Source organism: Stigmatopora argus, chromosome 23 (genome assembly GCF_051989625.1).
Source record: "Stigmatopora argus isolate UIUO_Sarg chromosome 23, RoL_Sarg_1.0, whole genome shotgun sequence".
Taxonomy (NCBI): Eukaryota; Metazoa; Chordata; class Actinopteri; order Syngnathiformes; family Syngnathidae; genus Stigmatopora; species Stigmatopora argus.
Genome location: NC_135409.1, coordinates 5,053,192 through 5,077,500, shown reverse-complemented (window position 1 = coordinate 5,077,500; position 24,309 = coordinate 5,053,192). Strand labels below are relative to the sequence as shown.

General features: G+C 42.9%; 2 protein-coding genes and 1 long non-coding RNA gene across 10 annotated transcripts in view; 2 read left to right on the top strand and 1 right to left on the bottom strand.

Moving 5' to 3' along the window:
* LOC144068885 (uncharacterized) overlaps positions 1-13,435 on the bottom strand; it is an 85,984-nt gene extending 72,549 nt beyond the window's left edge. For 2 of the 3 annotated variants that reach the window (XR_013298327.1, XR_013298328.1), the window contains exons 1-3: positions 13,304-13,435; positions 13,134-13,226; positions 11,172-11,293 (exon numbers count right to left, since the gene is read on the bottom strand). Coding sequence is in view for 1 of the 3 variants with exons in the window: in XM_077593792.1 (XP_077449918.1) it covers positions 11,172-11,293; positions 11,941-11,977 (159 nt within the window). In the remaining 2 variants the exon portion in view is untranslated. Of the gene's footprint in view, positions 1-11,171; positions 11,294-11,940; positions 12,527-13,133; positions 13,227-13,303 lie in introns of those variants that run through there. The other variant, XM_077593792.1, reaches the window with a different exon arrangement.
* A 1,283-nt stretch (positions 13,436-14,718) lies between these two features.
* Positions 14,719-22,341, top strand: LOC144068882 (protein phosphatase 1H-like). Its single transcript, XM_077593788.1, has 10 exons — positions 14,719-15,254; positions 16,894-17,083; positions 18,222-18,593; positions 18,669-18,781; positions 18,862-18,946; positions 19,949-20,067; positions 20,136-20,199; positions 20,344-20,451; positions 20,519-20,670; positions 21,514-22,341. Exons 1-10 carry the CDS (start codon positions 14,998-15,000, stop codon positions 21,659-21,661), a joined length of 1,608 nt encoding a protein of 535 aa, XP_077449914.1. The 5' UTR covers positions 14,719-14,997; the 3' UTR covers positions 21,662-22,341.
* A 410-nt stretch (positions 22,342-22,751) lies between these two features.
* LOC144069034 (uncharacterized) lies at positions 22,752-24,244 on the top strand. 6 transcript variants are annotated; one of them, XR_013298371.1, is made up of 6 exons: positions 22,752-22,836; positions 23,408-23,492; positions 23,611-23,744; positions 23,828-23,927; positions 24,022-24,041; positions 24,179-24,244. It is a non-coding gene; the product is annotated as an uncharacterized LOC144069034 (long non-coding RNA). The 6 variants fall into 6 exon arrangements; XR_013298369.1 differs by having other exon boundaries at positions 23,828-23,935; XR_013298372.1 differs by lacking the exon at positions 24,022-24,041.
* Positions 24,245-24,309: the final 65 nt, after the last annotated feature.

Genomic DNA, 24,309 nt, shown 5'->3' with positions numbered 1-24,309 from the left:
ATATCTCATCGGTCGCAGTGCCATGTACAATTGCTGAAAACGCTTTTTTTAAATAACCAGAACCAGGTGGGGCAGTGTGGAACTTGGCGCCAATGCCATATTACATTTGTACACAAAAAAAATACAAGATTTGTGTGAAATACATGCTTAAAAAGTATTTTAAATATAGATTCGCCTGCCTAGTCACTGGATTTTTTTTTTCTGGGTCTCACTATTTATTCATTCCTCACAATAGGATAACGCACGACTATTGTGAGGACATTTGTGTGCATCATTTTGGGAATATTTTGAAGGGAATACAAACTCAAAAAAACATCGATATTGGCTGAAAGTCAGTGTGGAGGCGGGGCAAAAAGAGCCAACCCGGGAGAAGAAAGGCATCAAAATGTCAAACTAAATTACAATTAATTTTAGTGTTAGGTTCGATTAAACATATTTTTGAGTGTCTGCATCGTAATGCAAGTTCATTTAAATTTGTTTATGTTACGTTAAGAGTGCAAAAAGCCCCTCCCCTTCCCCCCTCTCTCTGTCCGTCTCTCTCTCCCCCCTTCGGAATCTGTATAATTTTAGTACTATTAAACACATTTTAGTAATATTAAACCACTAATTAGTGTTACTTTGTTAATAGATGGCGAATAAGAACAAATAAAACATTTTTTCCAATTCAACATCCTGTTTTGGTGTTTTTTCAGAGGGTTGGAACAAATTAATTTGTTTTTAGTTCATTTAAATGGGAAACGTTCGTTTGAGTTACGAGAAAATCGACATACGAGCTCAGTCTCGGAACGCATTAAGCTCGTATGTCGAGGTACCACTGTACAGTCTTTTCAACAGTCCTCTAAAACGTAACTGTGTTTTCGATCCACTAAAAGTTGGCCAGTGTGTGAGCATGTTTTTGTCCCTCCTCCCAGTTTGAAGTCAATATTTCTTGAAGTGGATCATATCAGGCTGTTTCCCAGGACAGACACCTGCTTTCCCTGCTATCTATTTGTTATTAATTCCACTATTATGAACGTCTCATCTTGTCTATTTGCCTTTTTCCTCGCAGTCAGCAGCTGACGCCATGGGGCGTTTGTGTGTATGTGCGAGAGAGTAGGGACGCGCTTGAGAAGAATCGGGTGACGGGGGCGCCGTCAGACCAAAACAATAACAGAGAGCCGCATCGCACGTGCGCACATAAACGCACACATACTTCGTCCCTGTCAAAAGTCAAACTCAAGTGCTCTCAAGGCCTTTCATATTATCAGTCCATACTTTTGGACGAATCTTAAGAATTGGGCTCTCCAAATAGGATTAGAAGGACAGATCAGTCCCCAGAGGCCCGGATTGACTTGGGTTTATCCCCTCCATGACAAAGGCTACAGATGGCTTCTTTTGTTTGACCGAGGAAAGGTAACAGGAAAGGCAGAAATATTCGCTCACACTCAATGCAAGATGCTGGTGAAACTTATATACAGTGGTACCTCGACATACGAGCAATTTGAGATACGAGTCAAATTTGGAGCAAATATTTCTCTTGAGATACGAGACAAATTTTGATATACGAGCAGACAGCGGACGTGAGATGCTGCTCATAAGAACATCATGGACACTGGCTCTCTCCCCGCAACTCCCTCGTGTAAAGTCTCTGGTCGTAACTCCCACTTTGTAATGTCTCTGTGAGCACTGGGCGGAGCGTTGCATTTTTTCCAGTGTTTTTTTTCCCCGTTCGTCAGTGCGAATACCGTATATACTACTTCTCGTTGGCAAGTGGTCGTGCATTATCCTATTGTGAGGACATTTGTGTGCATTATTTTGGGAATATTTTGAAGGGAATACAAAAGCAAACAGCCCTCGATAGGTTGCATCTGAAAGTCAGGGTGGAGGCGGGGCAAACAGAGCCAACCCGGGAGAAGGTATCAAAATGTCAAACAAAATTAGAATTAAGTTTAGTGTTAGGTTCGATTAAACATTTGTGTGTCTGCATCGTAATCCAAGTTCATTTAAAGTTATTTATGTTATTTTACGAGCGTGTTGCGGTGCAAAAAGCCCCTCCTTCTCTGTCCGTCTCTCTTTCTCTCCCCCCCTTCGAAATCCGTCAAATTTTAGTACTATTAAACACATTTTAGTAATATTAAACCACTAGTTATGTGTTACTTAATAGATGGCGAATTTGAACAAATCAAACATTTTTACCAATCCAATGTCCTGTTTTTGGTGTTTTTTCAGAGGGTTGGAACGAATTAATTAGTTTTTAGTTCATTTCAATGGGAAACGTTCGTTTGAGTTACGAGAATATCGACATACGAGCTCAGTCTCGGAACGCATTAAGTTCGTATCTCGAGGTACCACTGTACCACAAAGTGAGGAGCTTCATTTTTTTTTTTAAACCAAAAGTGGCCTGACTTCATCACTGTGTTCTGTATTTTCATTTTAAAAAGGTGCATAATGACCAAAACATATTATTGCCAAAGAACATAATGGTAGTAATAAACGTCTAAAAGGTTATATTAAAGAAAGAAGCTATTATAAAATCCCCTTAAATGGCACTCAAAGTGAATTTCTGCACTGTTTCTACAGATAAACCTTGACTACCTAGAAATCCGGGATACTAGATGTCCTCATAAGAAAAATAAAAGGTTTAATTTGACTTCTCTTACTGTCTGCAAGTACTGAAGACAATCTCAGAGTTTATGCTAGCCGAACCAAAAAACAACAACAACAAAAAAGACAAATGTAGCCGCCTTGACCTGGCCTGACCTGGTTTTTATCCCTTTTTATTAATTTAAATCCCTTCTCCATTAAACTAGGGTTTTTTTCTGGGTCAGGGCACCACAAATGAGGTCCCGACAGAACTGGAGTAGAGAGTGCGATTGGGGTCGAGGCGGTGGAGAGCGCAAGTATCATTTGCATTTGTCCTGCTGTGACCTGAGAGGTAAAAAAAAAAAAATATGTAGTGGAGCGGAAGAATATGAAAGGATTAAAACAAGGGAGGCCAAACGGCAGGGTTGGTTAGCGAGCTCACGCGAGGTCGAAGTTTAGCACGGAGCTGTCCAATTAGAACGGTGACAATTTCCTTCTGATTTAACGGAATCCAAGATCCGAAAATGTAGTGAGATGCCCGAAAAAGATCACTGCCGTCGACCATCTCATTCGCATTACAGTGGTACCTTGATATACGAGCTTAATGCGTTCCGGGAGTGAGCTTGTATGTCGATTTTCTCGTCACTCAAATGAACGTTTCCCATTGAAATGAACTAAAAACAAATTAACTCGTTCCAACCCTCTGAAAAAACAACAAAAACAGGATATTGGATTGGAAAAAAATGTTTGATTTGTTCTAATTCGCCATCTATTAACAAACTAATACATAACTAGTGGTTTAATATTATACTAAAATGTGTTTAATAGAACTAAAATGTGTTTAATAAAACTAAGATTTTGCGGAGGGTAGAGAGAGAGGGGAGACTTTTTGCATGGCAACGCGCTCGTAACATAACATAAACAAATTTAAATGAACTTGGATTACGATGCAGACACTCAAAAATAAGTTTAATCGAACCTAACACTAAACATAATTCTAATTTAGTTTGCCATTTCGAGACCTTTCTTCTCCCGGATTGGCTCTTTTTGCTCCGCCTCCACACTGACTTTCAGTCAATATCGAGGGTTGTTTGAGTTTGTATTCCCTTCAAAATATTCCCAAAATGATGCACACAAATGTCCTCACGATAGGATAACGCACGACCACTTGCCAACGAGAAGTGGTCTATATAACTCGTATTAGCGATCGCCTTGCCATTTGCACTGACTAACGGGAAAAAAAATACTGGAAAAGTGCTCGCAGAGACATTACAAAGAGGGAGTTGCGACCAGAGACATTACACGAGGGAGTTGCGGGGAGAGAGACAGTGGCCATGATGTTCTTATGAGCATATCGGGGCACTCGTATGTCGAGGCACCACTGTATTTTGGAAAAGTGCGCCATTTGGCGAAAAGCCTCTCCTTTTCATTGGATTGGCTCCCGTTCTACAAAATTGGCACGTTATCCAGAGCGGCTAGTAATGCTTTTGGCCCCCAGCCAAGGTAGACCCTTGCTGTTGACACGCTCTCCAGAAAAATAGGGATGCCCTCTGCTCTTTAGGATTGAAAAAGAAATATGTTTCAATTAGCAGCTTGGGCAAACTCACCATTGTAAACACTGCGTGTGTTTGCCCGCACACATGTTGTGTGGTTGTGTGTGTGTGTGTGTGTACACAAGGGGCACGGAGCGTTTTGTGAATAGGCCTATAGAGTGACTAACCACAGGCTGGCCATTACACCTAGTTACAGTCACCGCTGGATCGACGAGGAGACAGACAGTCTGCGATGCTGACAGAACGCCACTGTGCATTCGTGGCGTGCGTGCGTGCATGTGGGTATACGCGATTAGCGATGGGGGATCCCTCCCGGGTTGCCCCGCTGTGTTTAAAAGGAAATCTGAACGTGAACAAGGCAAAAAATGAGCCTTTCTCTTACAGAAAACAGAGTTTAAGATGGATGAAGTCCCCAATAAGAAACTACTGGTAAACTCTTTCACTGACAATGGACAGTTGCAGACATCAAATCCATTTCAACGGTACAGTGGTACCTCGAGATACGAGCTTAATTCGTTCCGGGACTGAGCTCGTATGTCGATTTTCTCGTAACTGAAATGAATTAAAAACAAATTAATTCGTTCCAACGAGCATTATTAGGAGAAGTTTGTTTTTCAAGCACCACCTTCAAAGAGTTTTTGTTTTCAGTGGGAGGGCTAGCAAACGTTGTCAAAAAGGCAAAGATCTCCCCAACCGGCGCACAAACACAGACAAGCACTATGCACTAGCTAAACTGGATCTATGGCGCAAAGGCGACTTAATGGCGGACGGGGCACATAAAGATGGAAACGTAGGTCAAGGACATCATTTGTTCGACATTTTCACTCACTTTGAGCTTTAAATCGGATTCATGAAACTAATAACCGTGATTACGAAGGCCAGTTAACACATCATATCAATAAAACGTTCCTACGGGTGTTTATTACTACCGTCGCCTTGCAAAAATATAAATGCCGCTTTTTAATCCTCCGGTGTTCATTTCTCTAATATTTCTCTTTGCTCTCTGTCTCGTTATACACAGTTAGTTACTGTTCCCCCCCGTTTTGGCTCCCTCGAGCGCCTCTTTTGCCAGTGGACGTCGGGCCTTAAATGGAAAGTCTATACATGCTGCCTGTTTGTGAACCCCTGTTGAACAGCTGAGCATTTATAATGGTTTATTTATGTCTGAAAAGGGCTTTCCACAGTAACCCACTGTCATGTGTGGAGCCTGGTGGCTAGCGGAGGACCCAAAATGTGCCAATGGAAAGGTGCATGCTTGCGCATAGGCTGGAGCCAATCAGCGATATAGATTTGATTGGGAATCTGTACTGTATATTTTTCACAGAGTATACAATGGAGAGCTGGGTATAAATTGGATTTTACATTTTTAAAAGGTCCTGGTGCTTAAACAGTCCTTTAACCACTAGTAGAGGGGAAAAACTGCAGGCACGGTTTGTCAAAAAACAATCAGCATACGAGTGGCCGACATACGAGGAATTCGAGATGCGAGTAACATTTTGGGCAAATATTTATCTTGAGATACCAGACAAATTTTGATATATAAGCAGACAGTGGACGCAAGAGCTCTGCTCATAAGAACATCATGGCCACCGTCTCTCTCCCCGCAACTCCCTCTTTGTAATGTCTCTGCGAGCACTGGGCGGAGCGTTGCATTTTTTCAGTGTTTTTTTTCCCGTTAGTCATTTTTTCAGAGGGTTGGAACGTATATATTTGTTTTTAGTTCATTTCTATGGGAAACGTTCGTTTGATTTACGAGAAAAACGACATACGAGCTCAGTCCCGGAACGAATTAAGCTCGTATCTCGAGGGACCACTGTACTTGTATTTTCAGGGTGAATGCAATATTGACTTGCATTGAATTGTTCAAAACTAACTCCATTTATTGGCTGCCAACCTTCCCACACTAAATGGATTGGATGTCTACTAATGCTAAAGTTCTTTCAGAAAGATGATTGAACCTAACGTGCTTGATTTTTTACCTTATGTAAGTATGCTAAAAATAAGGACAGTCATGTAACGAATCAGGTTACACATATGCTTCAGGTTCCAATGTTGATGTGTTTTGCGTTTTCCCGTTTTGAAAAGCCTAACTCTCTATCCTCATCTCAACAATAATGGTAAGTAGTAGAGCTTTGTTTCAATGTATTACAGTTTGTATTTTGATTGGCATCAACTGCAAAATCCAACTTTTTTCAGGTGACGTCGTCAGTGTGGGAACAAAACTGGGTGGCGACTAAAGGACCCCATGTCCATGTGTATGTGAACATACCACTAAATTCCTTTGCATTTCACTTTGGCGTCAACTCTTCAGCATTCCCATGCCGCTTCTCCATAAATTCCCTTCCCCATTTTGTGGTATTATTCTAATCACAGGTTGTACACTGCAGCCTTCGCCACTAAAAAAAATGGAGGGAGAAAAAAAAAAGCAAAGGATGGGTAGTGGAAAAGACAGATTGGTTTGGGGGGGGGGACGATAGAAGGCTTATTATTGGTCGCTGGGAAGCCTGGAAAGTCTTGCCTTCCAGGAAAAAAAAAATGTTGAGGGAAGCGGCCTGTGGCTTTCCACGCACGTGCAGCACATTTTACCAGTCCGCCACACTGTATTGTATGTGGTGTCGGTGTGTTTTTGATTGACAGGAGTCAAGCTAGCTTGCACCTGTCTGTGGCGTCGCTAATGGGAGAGCAAAAGCGCAAGGGGTGATGTTGAAAGGCGGAATGGATAGAGTGGTCCTCAGTGACAGGCACGTGTTGGGGGTGGGGGAGGATTCTGTCGTTAATTGCCCATACTCCATAACCCACTGAGCTGAGGGAGGCGGTGGGGAGTTGTGGGGGAGCAAGTACTGTCTGCCATCTGCTCTCTGATTTCTGACCCCCCACCACCACCACAGCCACAACCACCAACATCGCACATGCACTCCAGCCACCTCTCCCGCCATTTTCCTCCCTCCCTCCTCCATTTATTACACGGTGAAAAGAAATCCCTTTAAGCTTGCGCAATGTACATACAGTGGTACCTCGACATACGAGCACCCCGACATACGAGCAATTCGAGATACGAGTCAAATTTCTTTTTTTTTTCTTAGTAAGGCATACCTGTCAACCTCTGCCGATAACTGCCCTTATAAATGACTATGATTCCCCTTACAAACCCCCAAAAAACCTTACAAACACCGTACGAGACAGAAGTTTAGGGGGAAAAATGAAAATTGACCACACTATAGTTCAAACCAGTTCTAAAATTGCACACATTTCTGCACTTGACAGGCTTCGGTAGATTATGGCATTGATGAGAAAAGTTGTCCGACTCAAAATCACAGTCTGCAATGATAAGTATGTTGTTGTTGAACATGGAGCAATGAAAAGACGAAAGATGTTTTGAGCACTACGGTGAAGGAGGATAAAGTCTTAAGAATGCAAGTGCTACACGCTGAAGCTCCATCATTTGCTATGCACTCTCCAATGGTATATCACTGGACCTTAAAAGGACACATCAGTGAAGTAAAGCCCTCTTCAAATACAAAGTCCGACAAGAAAATCAGATAATATCATTGCTGACAGTTGACATGCTTCTCCCTTACTGACTTTCGAACCTCCGGCCCAAATGGCTCTCCTATGTCAACAATCGGAAGGAAAATGCTAGCACAACGTTGGCATGGCTGATGATGGTGTTCCAGTCAGGCCTCCGTTAGCCCTTCAACGCTGGCTGCACCTCCGAAATGAGAACTACCGACAGTCCATCAGTGCTGTGGCATTAATGGGCCGGCCGGTCCAAGGCCCTTCAGGGGATTGTTCTATAATTACAAAGCGCTCCCCACTGGGGTTTGAGCATCGCATCCGCGTGGCGTTTCCACTAGATATAATACTTCCCGGAGCCATGCGTTCCACGGCCGCGCAACCGGGGCATATGCGCGAGGGGGCAGCTGTTCGCTCCCCGGGGAAACTCGCTTTGGAAAGGTCTAAGGGCCACTACGGGCCAAATGCAGGCCCTCAGGTGACAATAATAATTCAAGGAATGGCGACTTGGTGGGTGGTGGTACACGAACGAGCGTCACGATTGCAACACAATGCAATTCCCGTGGGGTCTCGCACATAGGTATGAGAATATAGGCCAACCGTATGGATATGCTGAGATGATCAAAGGCAATGTACGATGTGGATCCCCGCAGAAAAACAATGCTTTGCTTCGCTGCAATTTACCGAAGAAATGCCAGTGCCATTCCGACAAGGCCAGGGTAATGAGCGATGGCTACATATGCTCGTGTATATGTATGTACATGAGCTAGATATATATTTTTCTATGATTCACAAGCATTCAAACGGTGTAAAAGTAGTGAGCATCATCAATATGGAATCGGAAAATGTTGGGGGGATTTTTGCCCTAAATTTGCGGTTCTGTGGTTTTGAAATACAGTGGTACCTCGACATACGAGCACCCCGACATACGAGGATTTTGAGATACGAGTCAAATTTGGAGCAAATAATTATCTCTAGATACGAGACAAATTTCGAGATGCGAGAAAGCCAGGTAGCCAAGACATGAGAGGCTGTTTATGATTTTAGCGCAGTCTTTTTTGTCACATCTCTTTCGTGTATAACAGATATCTACGAGCACTGGGCGGAGTGTTGCATTTTTTCAGTTATTCCCGTTAGTCATTGCGAATGGCGAGGCGATCGCTAATACGAGTTATATATACTACTCGTTGACAAGTGGTTGTGCGTTATCCTATTGTGTGGACATTTGTTTGCATCATTTTCTGAATATTTTGAAGGGAATACAAAAGCAAACAGGCCATCGATAGTGAAAGTCAGTTTGGAGGCGGGGCAAACAGCCAAAATCTGTCTAATTTTAGTTTTATTAAACACACTTTAATAATATTAAACCACTAGTTATGTTTTACTTTGTAAATAGATGGCTAATTAGAAGAAATTAAAAAAAATCCAATCCAATATCCTGTTTTTGGTGTTTTTTCAGAGGGTTGGAACGAATTAATTTGTTTTTAGTTCAGTTCAATGGGAAACGTTCATTCAAGTGACGAGAATATCGACATACAAGCTCAGTCCCGGAACGAATTAAGCACGTATCTCGAGGTACCACTGTATGTATTGCTCCTTTAAAATAAATTCACAAAAATTTGGGGGGGTGAGTACACCGAAGTACATTGACGCTACGTCAGGGAAAAAAAACATTTTCAAATAATAATTGTATCAACTTTATGGCAAAACATCACTTGGTACTGCTACATTAACATTCTTGGATAGACAAAGCCCACAAGCCATACATTGCACACCCGCGAGATAACCCGGTAAGGTTGTAAGTAAACATTAAAAGGTATTTGTAATGACATTTTGGCATTGAAAGTGACATTTTGAATCCCCCCTTGGCTATATTGTCTGTGGGAAACAATACATGTGCTGAGTTTGCTCCCACTTGTGTTCCCACTGCTGCTTTTGCTATTGTTTTGAGATCTTTAGAGGCCTTTTTTTTCTCCACCTGCCCTCGTGGCCGATGGGACCACCGCAGCTGGCCGATCGGCACGTGTCCTTACCTTGGTGACGGGAGCAGCAAGGGTCTCGGGTTGCTTCCCACGTGTGCATGTGTGTTTTTGTTTGTAAAGGGGCTAAACGGGGGCCTACTTTCTTGCTGCGGAATCACGTGGCCTTATTGTGACAACAAACACAAGCAAAGAAGATGGGTGGGGGTGACCGCAATGGATCGGGCGCACGCAGGGGTCACGCGGGGTCAGAGGTCGACGTGGTGTACAATGGGGCTAACTGCGGCACTCCTTAAGGCTATTCACATTTGCCAAAAACGGCGATTGCGGCTAATTAAAAAGCAGGAAAAGGTTACAGTTGATTATGCCCGCTTATTGGAAATCTGTAGCGCACATGTGTCAAAGTGGCGGCCTGGGGGCCAAATCTGGCCCGCCGCATCATTTTGTGTGGCCCGGGAAAGTAAATCATGAGTGCCGACTTTCTGTTTTAGGATCAAATTAAAATCAAGAGTATAGATGTATATTAAATTTCCTGATTTTCTCCCTTTTAAATCAATAATTGTCATTTTTTAATCCATTTTTTCTGTGTTTTTAGTTCAAAAATCATTTTGTAAAATCTAAAAATATATTTTAAAAAAAAGCTAAAATAACCGACTGACGTAGCTTCTTAAAAAGGACAACGTATGTACATACAAACTCTTCTACACGCACATGTCAGCTCAGTGAAACTGCTCATGGCCATTGTTGGCTTTTATTGATGCGTAGACCGTGTTGTTTTACTTTGTTTTGTCGCCGGTCTTTTGGTCGCCGGTCTTTTGGTCGCCAGTCTTTTGGTCGCCAGTCTTTTGGTCGCCAGTCTTTTGGTCGCCCGTTGTCGCGGTCGGGGCAACCAAAAGACCGCGACCAATCGACCGCACATGATTTTGTTCAAGTTCAAATTGGATCATTTTGACTGACACAACGTATGAATTTTGTAGACAATTCAAGTACTTAAGCACCTGACATTGCTTACTACAGAAGATGTCATCAAATTTCATTTTAGCAAAAAACATGAAATCAGCGCACATCATCCACTTCAACAGGCCACACAAAATTTAGCCGCCACCCAGACCTTGTGTTTGATACCCGTGCTTTACGCTACAAATGTTGCTTTTCCGTCATCTTGCCATCGAACTCACATTCCACGGAAAAGGCCTCGTTTCCCAGCTGGGAAAGGCGTGAGATCATCGTGCTACTCTGCGCCATTATCCCTCCCTAAACCCTGAAACTCCTCCTGTCTCTGCCTTCTATTATCACCCCCCCCACACCCCCGAACCCCTCTTCCCAACCCACCACACACTCATCCCACTGTTCTGTTTATTGATGACTCAAGCTTGCCGTTTTGGTTCCGGATACACAGTCAACGCCGAACCGCTCCGGCACCTCGGGGCCTAATGGACTGATTTGGACTGTTTACAACTGTGCTCTTTTCTACAATGACTCATAAAGGAACAAAGGGGCCTCTGTGCATGTGTGTATGTGTGTGTTAGGGAGCTTTACCGTTTTTTTTGTCAACGGGACCTACCAGGTTGTGCTGGACTTTTTCTTCGAGGGATCTCAACATTTTTCCTTTTTTTCCACGTTTGGCAAATTTAAGGAGTCCTGGCTGGCTTGCCAATAAAGTCGGAAATGTAGAGTTGAAAGTTCCTGGATTGAACAAAAAAAGAGTGTCAGAATCTAAATGTAGCGCTGATGCTAAGGACTGACGTCTTAAATATTGATTTTTTTCCTCCAAATAAACTCCAACCTGGACACTTTTGATCAAAATAACAGTTAAACTAGATTTTTTTTAAAAAGAAATAACATTCTAAACTGTATCGCTAGCACAGTTGCTAATGCTAACCCAGTTGACAAAAAGACTGTCAGAATCTAAATGCAGCGCTGATGCTAAGGACTGACATCTTAAATATTGATTTTCCCACCAAATAAACTCCAACTTGGACAATTTTGATCAAAATAAGAGTTAAACTCTTGATTTTAAAAAATGAAATAATATTCTAAACTATCGCTAGCACAGTCGCTAACGCTAACCCAGTGGACATAACCAAACAAAAAGGAAATTCTCTGTATTTAGCGAGCGTATATTAGCAGACATTCACAAAACCAGACAAAAGTCACAGGGGGAAAACATTTTTGATTTTTTTTTTTAAATCACACATAAAAATATCAGTAAAAATGTTAAGTACTGGGCACCAGAGGATTTCTAGTCCTCCAGTTGTTTCTCTTTTAACCTTGAACCTTTCACCCAGTCCCCTTACGTTCCTCCTGTCAGTAGTGCGTCTTTCCGTGCATACCTGAGGGTAAGAGTGCCTTCTCAGTAATGTTTGACATCAAATTTCCACTCGCCGTCGTCCTAAAAGGTTTGTTTAGTGCAAAGCCCGGACGCGAGCCCCACTCGCAGATTAACTCGCCCGGGAACAACACCCTGTAGGAATGTCTGGAATTCTCCACAACAAGGATTAGCTCATCCCTGCCTGTTGTCTCTGGCCTGTGTTTTTGTCATTCTTTCCCTCGGTGTGGGCTTACAGATAGACCAACTGATGGAGCCGTGCACAAAAGCTCCACCTGAAGGCCCGAGATTACCAGCATCGTTCCAAAGAACTTTACTACAGAATTGTCTCGCTAACCTGCTTTGATCTGTAAAGCATTTCAATCTTTGGCAACATCAGAGGCAGAAAAAGAATAGCGTTCCAAAAATGAACCTTTGAAAGATAAAAGAGCTTTTTAATTGCAGGTCAGTCTGAAAAAAAAGCATGATAAGTACAATTGAAATACCCCATCACTGGATTCAAACAGGCACCTTAAACTGAGCAGAACAAAGAAAATATGGATTAGATTAGTTTAGTTTGTATTCAATTTGTAAATAATCCCAGACTGGTAAAAAAAAAAAATACATTTATGGCTTCTATTTGTCTAGTTAAAGCAAAGCTTGGTCCACAACGCCCTCGTGTGGAGAGTATCAAACTAGCAGTAAAAGAGGAAAACATTTTTTAAATAGACTTCAAGGATAAGACAAAGCATAAAAACAGACAAAACAAAGGATTTACTCAATTGGTGTGCACGGTAGGTTAATATATACATATATCTTAAAAAAATGAATGTTTTATCATAATTTTTAGCATTAGTAGCTAGCAGCACACGCACTTATTTCAGTTAGCATTTTTCCTCTCAAAACACAATTGCGCATGTTTAAACCATCCGTGCGAGAATAAAATTGTGCGTGTTTATGAGTATTTTTCTCAATCTGTAGCGGAATGGCACACTATTTTAGTTTAAGTGGTTACCAATACGCATTACACGCGTATACCATAACACTATTGGTGAACCAGCACATTATACTGGAAAATATAGTAAATTTAATAGAAGTTTAGACAAACAGCCATCATATGGTTCATTGTTCATTTCAATTACTATTACTATTTTAGTATCATGCATAAAACAGTGAATGAAATCAACACATAAGGAGACAAAAAAAATGACGTACTACCTTAAGTATTTAATCAAGGTGTCACAGCTGACGACAGCGCCCTCTGCCGTTGATGAAGACGAAGTAGCGAGACAGGGCTACTGTATCATTAACCTGCATTTAACAAACACGTGAGGCCTGAACTTCTGCTTCAAGTTAACCAAACGATATTTTGTCAAATACATACTTACTGCAGAAACGGATTTCGATAATGTTTCGTTTTCGGAAACATTGTATGTCGATGTGAGTCGATGCTAGCGTTATTTAAATTTGAAATAGGGAGAAAGAAAAAGTTGTTGTCGGTGTCGATGCCTGAAAAAAAAGAGTTTGGGCTAATGTTTAAGACGCCAAAGAGCGCATCACTTCCGGAAATGGTGCATACCAAGTGTTCCAAGAGGGGGGGGCTTTCTAAAACCATCGCTTCTGTTTCATATTGTAAAACAAAATTTGCGAGTTTAACTCCCTTGATTTGTGACCTTGTGGTATAATCGAGACAAACATTCAGACAAAAAAAACCTGTTGACCTCAGGACCTCTGAACTGTAGTACGTACATGTATATTAAAAAAAAAAAACATTCTAGACTACATTTACACAGAGCATATTTTTTCGCTTTGTCACCTTGAATAAAAATTATCACTCATCATAAGAGCTCCATGTGACTGAAATTCAATGAGGAAGTAGCATACTTTACTTATGATTGAAGAAAATAATACACTGACGTTGAATAGTGATAAGAAAATAGCACATTGTTTATTTTTCATGTTTGAGTTGTTGGCAATCGCACCTGCTTCCTTGTAATGTGTTTTGATAAAAACCCAAGTAAACTTGTTTAAGTATGACATTAACACATTCTATTTAAATCAAGTTATGTTGACCATCCAGTGGCGGGCCGTCAGGGCCTTCTCTGCTGGCATAAGACATATCTGAATCACATTTTTTGCCCTGTAGCTAGTTTGGCATCTTTTTATTATCACTATATACTAGTATGTATTTCCTTTATCTGATAAGTGGCATTGTGCCATACCGTGAAAATGGCACCCTCTGTCAGGATGCAGAGTGTATTGCAGCATGTTGTGAACATGACGTAATGGCACAAATAAATGGTTAAGCCTTTCTAAAAGACTATTTTTCAAGTTATGATACAAATATTGATAGATAGATTAGTCTACTATGTATATTTTATATTATTATATTATCAGGATTGGTTTTTTTTTAAATAAAAATATATTCCCAGTATGGAGCAACAGGTTAAATCCTGTGTTTTTTAAAAGGGGTGCAAATGACAGATTTCTTTAGAATTATTGGTCAAATGTCTGACCACATCCAAACGTCCGTCCATCTGGACGCAACATTTACGAGGATTTATCTTCAACCTGTAAAGTCCTCATCCTCTGCACGCTGAAAAAAATGACCCAAAAATAAAACCACCACGTCCAATCCATTGGAACGAGGAGAGCCGTCGATTTATTTGTGTAGAAGACACTTTGTTATTAGCGAGAAGAATCCTTCGTTGTGATGTCTTTCGGGGTGAAATGGAATTTTTCACGTCCATTACGTGTGCTGGCGCATGACGTCACTAAAAGCAGAGGGGGGCATTTTTTACAGCGTGGCTTTACGGCGGCGTCACGTGATCCGCTAATTCCGCTTCCCCGAACGCCCGGGGATGCTGTCTCCGGTTTTCCATGGAGGTGCGCCCGACGGCTTCCCCTAAGCCATCCTAGCCGCTCTTCCCTCGCCTTCCATGCGGCAGTGAGCGACACATCGCGCGGCCTCTTTCTCCCGTCGAGCAGCGCGGACGAGGTGGGGGGCAATCCGGGGAAAGGGAGCCGCGGCGCCGCGCACCGGCCGCCGCCGGACACTCCACCGAGACGCACCGCCAACAGCATGCTCACCCGGGTCAAGTCTGCCGTCGCCGGCTTGATGGGTGGGATCATCGCCGGGGGCGGAGGCAGCGGCGGCGGTGGCGGTTCCGGCCCGGGCGGGAGCCCCGGTTCGGACCTGCCGCTCAAATTCCCCTACATGAGGCCGGAGTTCCTCGGACTCTCGGCGGACGAGATCGAGTGCTCGGCGGACCACATCGCCCGGCCCATCCTCATCCTGAGGGAGAGCAGGAGATTACCGTGGGCCACCGGATACGCCGAGTAAGTCTTCCGTCGTCAAACGGGGTCTTCTATCTTTGCTTTGAGGGATAGAGTATACTAACTCTACGTACTACGTATATATTTGTACATACAATGAGCCAAGGATGGCGCATGCGCAGCTCTTGGCGTGTCTCAAAGGTGCACCTGTTGTGTTCCCCGATGCGTCGTCGTCGGTCGCCCTTCACTCCCACTGCACGTCATTGGGCGTGCATGAAATGGCATTAAACTTTAAGGCCTTCTCTGCTGGCCAAAGAAATATCTGAATCATATACTATATTTTGTCCATCAATACTTATTAAATAATTCCAAATTGTCTGTTAGCTTCCTTTCATTGCTTTCCCCCTGGTTGCACTGCTCCCAGATGAGTGTTTTCATATTGAAGCATTTAACCAATCACATTTCAGCCATTATTTGTTGCCAGGGTCAGAAATCTGCCTCAAGGCCTTCACAATCACTTCTGCGGGCTCTACCGCTTTAAACAAGCGTCGATAAGACTGTTGCTTTAACCAATCAGATTTTGAGTTGGCAACACCACAATGCATTGTCGCAGGCGTAGGGATATGTCATCGCTTTCTCCAACTATGATTGGTTAGTCATTAGCCAGAGCTACCAAACTGTATTTGGAGCGGGCTGCACAAGCAAATATATTGTTGTGTTGATTTAAAGCCATTTTCAAGACGGACTATGCCAGAAATACGACAGGACAGGCTCGACTTTCAGCATTAGCTTCGATGGCGATAGAAAATAAGGAGGATGGATATTGTGTACAGTTAAAAATGATTTTTGGTGAGTAAAATAAGGCTATATTCCTAAATAATATTTCAATTGTGGGCCAAGTTCTAAGCTCCAGTGTTTGTATTTAATCACTAAATGCTGCTAGGAAGTGGATTTTACCCCATTTTAGTGCAATTTTTGCCGTTTTCCGTATGGACGCATCGACGTATATGGACGTATCGACGTTCATCGCTGTCTTTTTCCCGGGAAAATGATACTCGGCCCGGTTCTGATGTCTAAAAAGTTCCAGTATTTGTATTTAATCAATAAATGCTGTTTTTGACTGGATTTTACCCCATTTTCGGGCAATGTTTGCCGGTATGCCATTGACATTCATCGCTATCTTTTCCTGGGAAAATCACCTCCTGGCCCGGTTGTAATGTCTGAAAAGCTCCAGTATTTGTATATAATCATTAAATGCTGCTAGGAAGTGGATTTTACCCGTTGAAGGCGCTACGAGAAAATGCACGGACCGCCACTGCATTAAAGGGGTGAAAAACTCTTCCTTTCCTAACTAGCACAGCACATGCGCAATCACAAGGGGGCAAATTGTCAGTCTCAGATAGCAGAGTTCACATTTACCCTCAAATCCAAAGGATTTGCAATGACAGCCAAAGTCTTGGCTTCATTCGTCCGTCCGACAATGATGTCGGCATTACATAACCGTGCTTATATTGTCGCTTCGGCCCCACGCATCTGTGAGTCAGATGCTAGAAAACATCCCATAGTCGCGTCTAAAAATAGTCATGCTAATTTGTCTTCCAAAGATGTCTGATAGGAACATCACTTTGATCGCTCTCTCTCGCTTTAGACCTCCGAGCAACACGAATATTAGCATAAATGTTTGTTTTTTTTCCCCCTCCAGAGTGATTAACGCCGGAAAGAGCGCTCTGAACGAGGATCAGGCGTGCTGCGAAGTGGTGGTGGTACGGCGAAGGCCGATGAGCTATTGCCCACCTTCCACGCCGAGCAAGACCCCTACGGCCAAGAGGCGGAACTCCCTGCCCAACGGCGAGGGTCCGGGGCTTCGCCTGGATCAAAACAAGCTCGGAGAGGTCTGCTTTTTTTTTTTCAATAACAAAAAAGGGTAGCCCGGTGGAGAAGTGGTTAACGTTTTGGCCTCGCTGTTCTGAGATCGAGGGTTGGATCCCAGGTCTGCACCTTCCTGTGTGGAGTTGTATGTTCACTGATATTTTCATCACTTGCTGCCTGCCGGTCAATAAAAAATGGGCAGTGAGCCAAAGGCTGGACAAGATGGAGAAGAACAATGGGATGAGAATTGAGCCCTGGGGGATGCCACACAGTTTAGTGCATTCATTCCATTTTGTATTTGACGTATTTTGAGACACCTCGTTTTTGGATAAAAAGTACAGTGGTACCTCGAGATACGGGCTTAATGCGTTCCGGGACTGAGCTCGTATGTCGATTTTCTCGTCACTCAAACGAACGTTTCCCATTGAAATGAACTAAAAACTAATTAATTTGTTCCAACCCTCTGAAAAAACACCCAAAACAGGATATTGGATTGGAAAAACATTTTGATTTGTTGTAATTCGCCATCTATTAACAAAGTAACAAATAACTAGTGTTTTAATAGTACTGAAATGTGTTTAATATTATAAAACTAAACTTAATTCGAATTTTGTTTTAAATTTTGATACCTTTCTTCTCAACTTCTCAACCCAACTTCTCCTAGGTTGGGTCTTTTTGCCCCGCCTCCACACTGACTTTCAGTCAATATCGAGGGTTGTTTCCAGTTTGTATTCCCTTCAAAATATTTCCAAAATGATGCACACAAATGTCCTCACAATAGGATAACGTACGCCCACTTGCCAACCAGAAGTAGTATATGTAACTCTCGTATTAGCGATTGCCTCGCCATTCGCACTGACTAACGGGGAAAAAAAACACTGAAAAAATGCAACGCTCCGCCCAGTGCTCACAGAGACATTACAAAGAGGGAGTTGCGACCAGAGACATTACAAGAGGGAGTTGCGGGGAGAGAGACAGTGGCCATGATGTTCTTATGAGCAGCATCTCGTGTCCGCTGTCTGCTCGTATATCAAAATGTGTCTCATATCTCAAGATAAATATCTGCCCAAAATTTGACTCTTATCTCAAATTGCTCCTATGTCGGGGCACTCGTATGTCGAGGTACCACTGTACTTATTGTTGGACCAATTGCATTTCCAGGAAAACGAGGGGCTCGTGTTCCACTACTGGGCCTTGTTCGACGGCCACGCCGGTTCCGGCGCCGCCGTAGTAGGCTCCCGCCTGCTCCAGCACCACATTGCTTGCCAGCTGCAGGCCGTCATGGAGATCTTACACAACCTGACGTCTCCGCCGCCGACCATCCTCGGCGAGGAGCCCCCCGACGACCTCTCCTCGCAGGGCAACGCGCCGGGCGGCCAACGCTCGCTGACGCGGGCGGCGTCGCTGCGGAGCGCGGCCGGGGCGCCAGCCTCGCCCGGCGGCACGCCGCCCCAGCCGCGTTTTTTCACCGAGAAGAAGGTCCGGCACGAGAGCTTGGTGATCGGAGCGGTGGAGAACGCCTTCAAAGAGATGGTACGTTCCTATGAGGTCTGGCGCCGCTGTTCTCACCGACGGAATTCGTTTTTTGATTTTTTGGGGGGGGCGCAGGACGCGCAAATCGAGAGAGAAAAGCAAGGATATGACATCACGGGAGGATGCACGGCGCTCGCCGCCGTCTACATGCTGGGGAAGCTGTACGTGGGAAACGCAGGCGACAGCAGGTCAGCGCGCATTCGCAGGCCGTCGTAAACAATCGACTTTTTGATTCAAACGTCATTTTTTTGTTGTGTTTTTTGGACAGAGCCATAATTATCAGGAACAACGAGATAGTTCCGATGTCTACAGAATTCACGCCAGAATCGGAGCGACAGAGGCTGCAGTTCCTGGTACAACTTTTTTTTTTTCAAGGGATATAAAGTGGTACCTCGAGATACGAGCTTAATTCGTTCCGGGACTGAGCTCTTATGTCGATTTTCTCGTAACTCAAACGAACGTTTCCCGTTGAAATGAACGAAAAACAAATTCATTCGTTCCAACCCTCTGAAAAAACACCCAAAACAGGATATTGGATTGGAAAAAATGTTTTCTTTCTTCTAATTCGCCATCTATTAACAAAGTAACACATAACTAGTGGTTTAATAGTAATAAAATGTGTTTAATAGAACTAAAATTAGACGGATTTTGCGGAGGGTAGAGAGAGGGGGAGTGAGGGGGGGGAGACTTTTTGCATGGAAACGCGCTCGTAACATAACATAAACAAATTTAAATGAACTTGGATTACGATGCAGACACTCAAAAATAAATTTAATCTAACCCAACACTAAACTTATTTCTAATTTTGTTTGACATTTTGATACCTTTCTTCTCCCGGCCGGGTTGGGTCTATTTGCCCCGCCTCCACACTGAATTTCAGTCAATATCGAGGGTTGTTTGAGTTTGTATTCCCTTCAAAATATTCTGAAAATGATGCATACAAATGTCCTCACAATAGGATAACGCACGACTACTTGCCAACGAGAAGTAGTATATAACTCTCGTATTAGCGATCGCCTCGCCATTCGCACTGACTAACGGGGAAAAAAACACTGAAAAAATGCAACGCTCCGCCCAGTGCTCTCAGAGACATTACAAAGAGGGAGTTGCGACCAGAGACATTACAACGAGGGAGTTGTGGGGAGAGAGTCAGTGGCCATGATGTTCTTATGAGCAGCTTCTCGCGTATATCAAAATTTGTCTCATATCTCAAGATAAATATTTGCCCGAAATTTGACTCGTATCTCAAATTTCTCGTATGTCGGGCCACTCGTATATCGAGGTACCACTGTAAACTACAAATGAGTCTATTTTCTCATCTGACTTACTTTTAAGCAATCTATCAATGTTTGTAGGGTTTCATGCAGCCGCACTTATTGGGCAACGAGTTCACGCATCTGGAATTCCCACGGAGGGTCCAACGGAAGGAGGTGGGAAAGCGAATGCTCTACAGGGACTTCACCATGAACGGATGGTGGGCCACGTCGTCGCTTCTGAACCACGTCCAATTTTTAACCTCAACTCGCCTCTCTGGAAAAACAGGGCGTATAAGACCATCGAGGACGAAGACCTCAAGTTTCCGCTCATATACGGCGAAGGGAAAAAGGTTTGCTCGACAACTCCAGTTCATAACAATTCAAATTGTACCCCCGCCCCCCCTCCCCCAAAAAAAATCACGTCCGTCGGCCAAACGTCTTTCGGCGAATGGTCCAAGTACCATGTAGTCTGACCGATGGGTTGGATTTCCCAGGCGAGGGTGCTAGCGACCATCGGCGTGACGCGCGGTCTGGGCGACCACGACCTGAGAGTTCACGACTCCAACATCTACATCAAGCCCTTTCTGTCCTGCCTTCCCGAGGTAAGAAGCCAGCGACCCCAAAGGTCGGTCGGCCAGCCTTGGGGAAAGAACGCGGGTCATTTTGCAGGTGAAGGTCTACAACCTCACGCAGTACGAGCACGGCGCAGACGACGTCATGGTGATGGGCACCGACGGACTCTGGGACGTTCTGTCCAACCTAGAAGTTGCAGAAGCCGTGTCTACTTTCCTGGCCAATTGCGATCCGGATGACCTTCACAGGTTGGACTTTTTATATTTTTTAGGGTTTTTTGGGGGGTGTAATTATTAGCGTTTTTTTTACTAATTTTTTTTTATTTTTTCAAAAGTAAATATTTTATATACAGTGGTACCTCGAGATACGAGCTTAATGCGTTCCGAGACTGAGCTCGTATGTCGATTTTCTCGTAACTCAAACAAACATTTCCCATAGAAATGAACTAAAAACAAAAGAATTAGTTTTGTATTCCTATTATGGCGGGCTACCAACTTTTCAAATAGCTAGCGTCCATGCTTCGTAAAGCTGTGTTGATGCCGATTGCCAGGCCACAGTCCATTGGGTGTATTGACAAAAGAACTACATATCCCAGCAGTCACTGCGCAGTACTTTTTCTACGGGGAAAATAGTAGAGTCGGGGGCTGCTTGCCGTAGTTGTGAAAGCTGTAGAGGATGGTGTACTCTATCGACTGATTTATTTTATCGTGATAACAATTTTAGTATCGGTCCATATATAAGGCGCACTGGATTATAAGGCGCCCTGTCTATTTCGGAGAAAATTCAAGACTTTAATGTGCGCCTTATAGTCGTGAAAATACGGTACTGATTATTTGTTAGTTTGCTGTTGTTATTTGTGCACTTCCCTACTTGTTGTTGATGATTTGTTTTTTTGGTTTGTTGTTATTGGTGCACTTTATTGTGAAGCTTTAAATCTCATTATACTTCCTCAAATGGTAAAAGCATTCAATTCAATGGACTTTTTTTTAATCAAAACGAAGCCACTTTCAGACGGATACATTTCTTGCCGTTGATTAAAGCGTCGCCATGGTGATTTATTGACCTGCCTGTAATTTTTTCTTACCCGCTAGGTACTCAATGGCGGCCCAAGATTTAGTGATGCGAGCGCGTGGCGTGCTGCGAGATCGAGGCTGGAGGATCACCAACGAGCGCTTGGGATCGGGCGATGACATCTCCGTCTTCATCGTTCCGCTAATGTACGGAAACCGTCAGCCCTGAGCAACAAAAAAATCTGATCCCGAGTCCCCCTTTTTTTTGTTATTATTATTATTTTTTTATTTATTTTTTGGGGCTGCATGCATTGACCTATTGGAAGCCAAAGTTTCCACGACATAGTCTGAATTTGTATTAACGTATTAAAGTGTCCCTGTTTTAGTTTAGCGGACGCCATGGTGTCACGTTCAGACATTTCATTCCTAGTGTACATTCCGCGGAAAAGTTTTGGTAGAAATGTATCATCATATGGTGTGCCGTAAAAATCTATTGAAAGCCCGTGATCGTATCTCGTATGGCGTCGGATGGCCATCCTCGTTTGATTCGTCGGCCTTCATTTGTGTCCATTTAGATGAATGTAATTGCTTTTTTGGGTTGTTTTTGTTTTGTTTTGCGCCACCCAACTTTTGCACTTCGACTCGGGTTGGGCTGGTTGAGCGGACAATCTTAAAGGTCGGCGTGTTATTGGCGTCGGAGCAGTTGTAAATGGCGTTTACGTCCCCGTTTGAAGTTGCTGTCCTTTTTGAGCCAAGAGGCCTGCCGACTTTCCCGCTTTTGTGAATGTCGACCGTACTTTTTGTGAAAGGATTCCTCCAGAAATCAAAATAAGATGTGCTATTTTAATGTTTCCTTAATTGAGCAGCGCTAATGATGCAAAGGGTGCGATGAATAAAAGAACAAGATGAGTCATTGTCTGATTGATTGATTGACAGGTGCTAGTATTCAATTTTTGGTTGGTTTTTTCTTCAAAATTAAGATGAAATCATCAATAAAATTGTAAGTTATTTCTTTAAATTTTTATTTTTATAAAATACGACATAGTATATAGTAAGGCTTTTTAATTTGTAAAAAATGACCATTTATAGTAAGGCTTTTTTCTTAAAAAAATGACCATGTATAGTAAGGCTTTTTATTTTTTTTAAATGACCATGCAAAGTAAGGCTTTTTATATTAAAAAAAAAAAACGAACGCACTCTTTTACAGCATCAAACTACAAAAATGGCGACTATAGTACGTCATCTTCCAAACATGGTCATTGAGTCGGGAGGACAAATCACCTCCTATGGGCGTGGTTACGCCCATTGGTGACGCAGGTGCTTAAATTATGCACATGCGCAGCATCGCGCCCCTTGGCGTAGTCATTTCCATGCCGTCGGTCGAACGACTAGCATCCAAACGAGGTAAGCCCTAGACTAGAGCAATTTACTGGCCTATGTGCGTTTTTAACACCCTACCGGGAGATTTTTTTAGGAATCAATTGAGCCAAAACGCCAACAAATCTGTTAGTTTAATGCCAGGTCGAACACACCGTCGACATTTGAAGTATGGGCTCCTTGGCATGTCACTAACTAGCTTAGCATTAGCCTCACGACATTTGACTTCAAAAGTATTTTGTCAGTATTCTCTCCATTATTGGGTCGTGGGGGAAGACTTTTCATCTTATCAAACAAAGCCGAGATATCAACGGACAGTTTGCCAGGTGAAGGTGTGTTGTATGTCATGATAGTTTTCACTGCGATTGCTAAACGCCCTTTTCCGATTTGTAATTCTGTTTTAAACAAAAATCATTGATACCAAAATTGTCAGGCCGACTTTCTACTAGTTTTTTTACATCAGTCTGTATATTGAATCGCTTTGTCTGGAAAGGGGAAATTAGCACCGAGCACTCACTAACTTATTTTCATTCTTTATCTTGATCATTTACTTGAAGATTTCTCTTTCCTGTAATAATTGTTTGTACTTCCCAAATAGCTTGTTTAAATCAAGCTGCAGCTATTCCCGTGTCCAGAACCATGCACACCCTTGAGGGGAGAGGAGACTGGGCCAAGGTATCAAGGTAATACTAATTACACCCCCCCCCCCCCCCCCCCCCAAAAAAAAACACCTAAACCTATCTGTTGAATCTCCAGTCTCTGTATATGATAACTTTTGCTCTATTTTTTTCCATGCACCAGGTCCATGGTGATGTCCAGACCCTGGAGGACCAGGTGATCTTCCCAGGTTGCCCACTTGATCTTCCCAGGTTGCCCACTTGATCTTCCCAGGTTGCCCACTCGAAGATGATGCATCGTCTGAACTCTGCTCTGAGGTTAATACCGTATTTTCACGCCTATTTGGCGCGTCGTTTCTTACACCGCAGTGTCAGTAACGAGTGCTATTTCTGTATTTTAGGCACACAAAGCACGCACTATTTCAGCAGACGCATATATATTTCATATGGATTAAGATCGAAATGCGATTGCGCTGGCTACCGGAAGCAGCTTATTTCCAGGTTATATTGTAATGTATCCAAGTCAAAACATTCAAATCTTACATTATTTTATTGACTAAAGTTGCAATTTACTAACCCCCCTCTTATTTTATAGGTGATGTCCCGATCTCTAAGGTGAGGAGGATTTCTTTTTTTTTTCAATCAGAAATTTCAATAAAAGAGATTTGAGTGTCATTTGTCTTTGTTAAAACACTTGGAGAAAAAAGACCCCAGACCCTCAATGGTCTTTTTTCTTTTTGTTTATTCTACAGGTGAAGAATGCCAATGTGATCTAAGTGTGCAAATGTATTTCTTTGAATAAAAATTATAAAATGTCATGTTGCTTGCATTCCTTTGCTAATTTTATGAAGAAAAATACATGAGTACATTTCAAAGTTTTTAT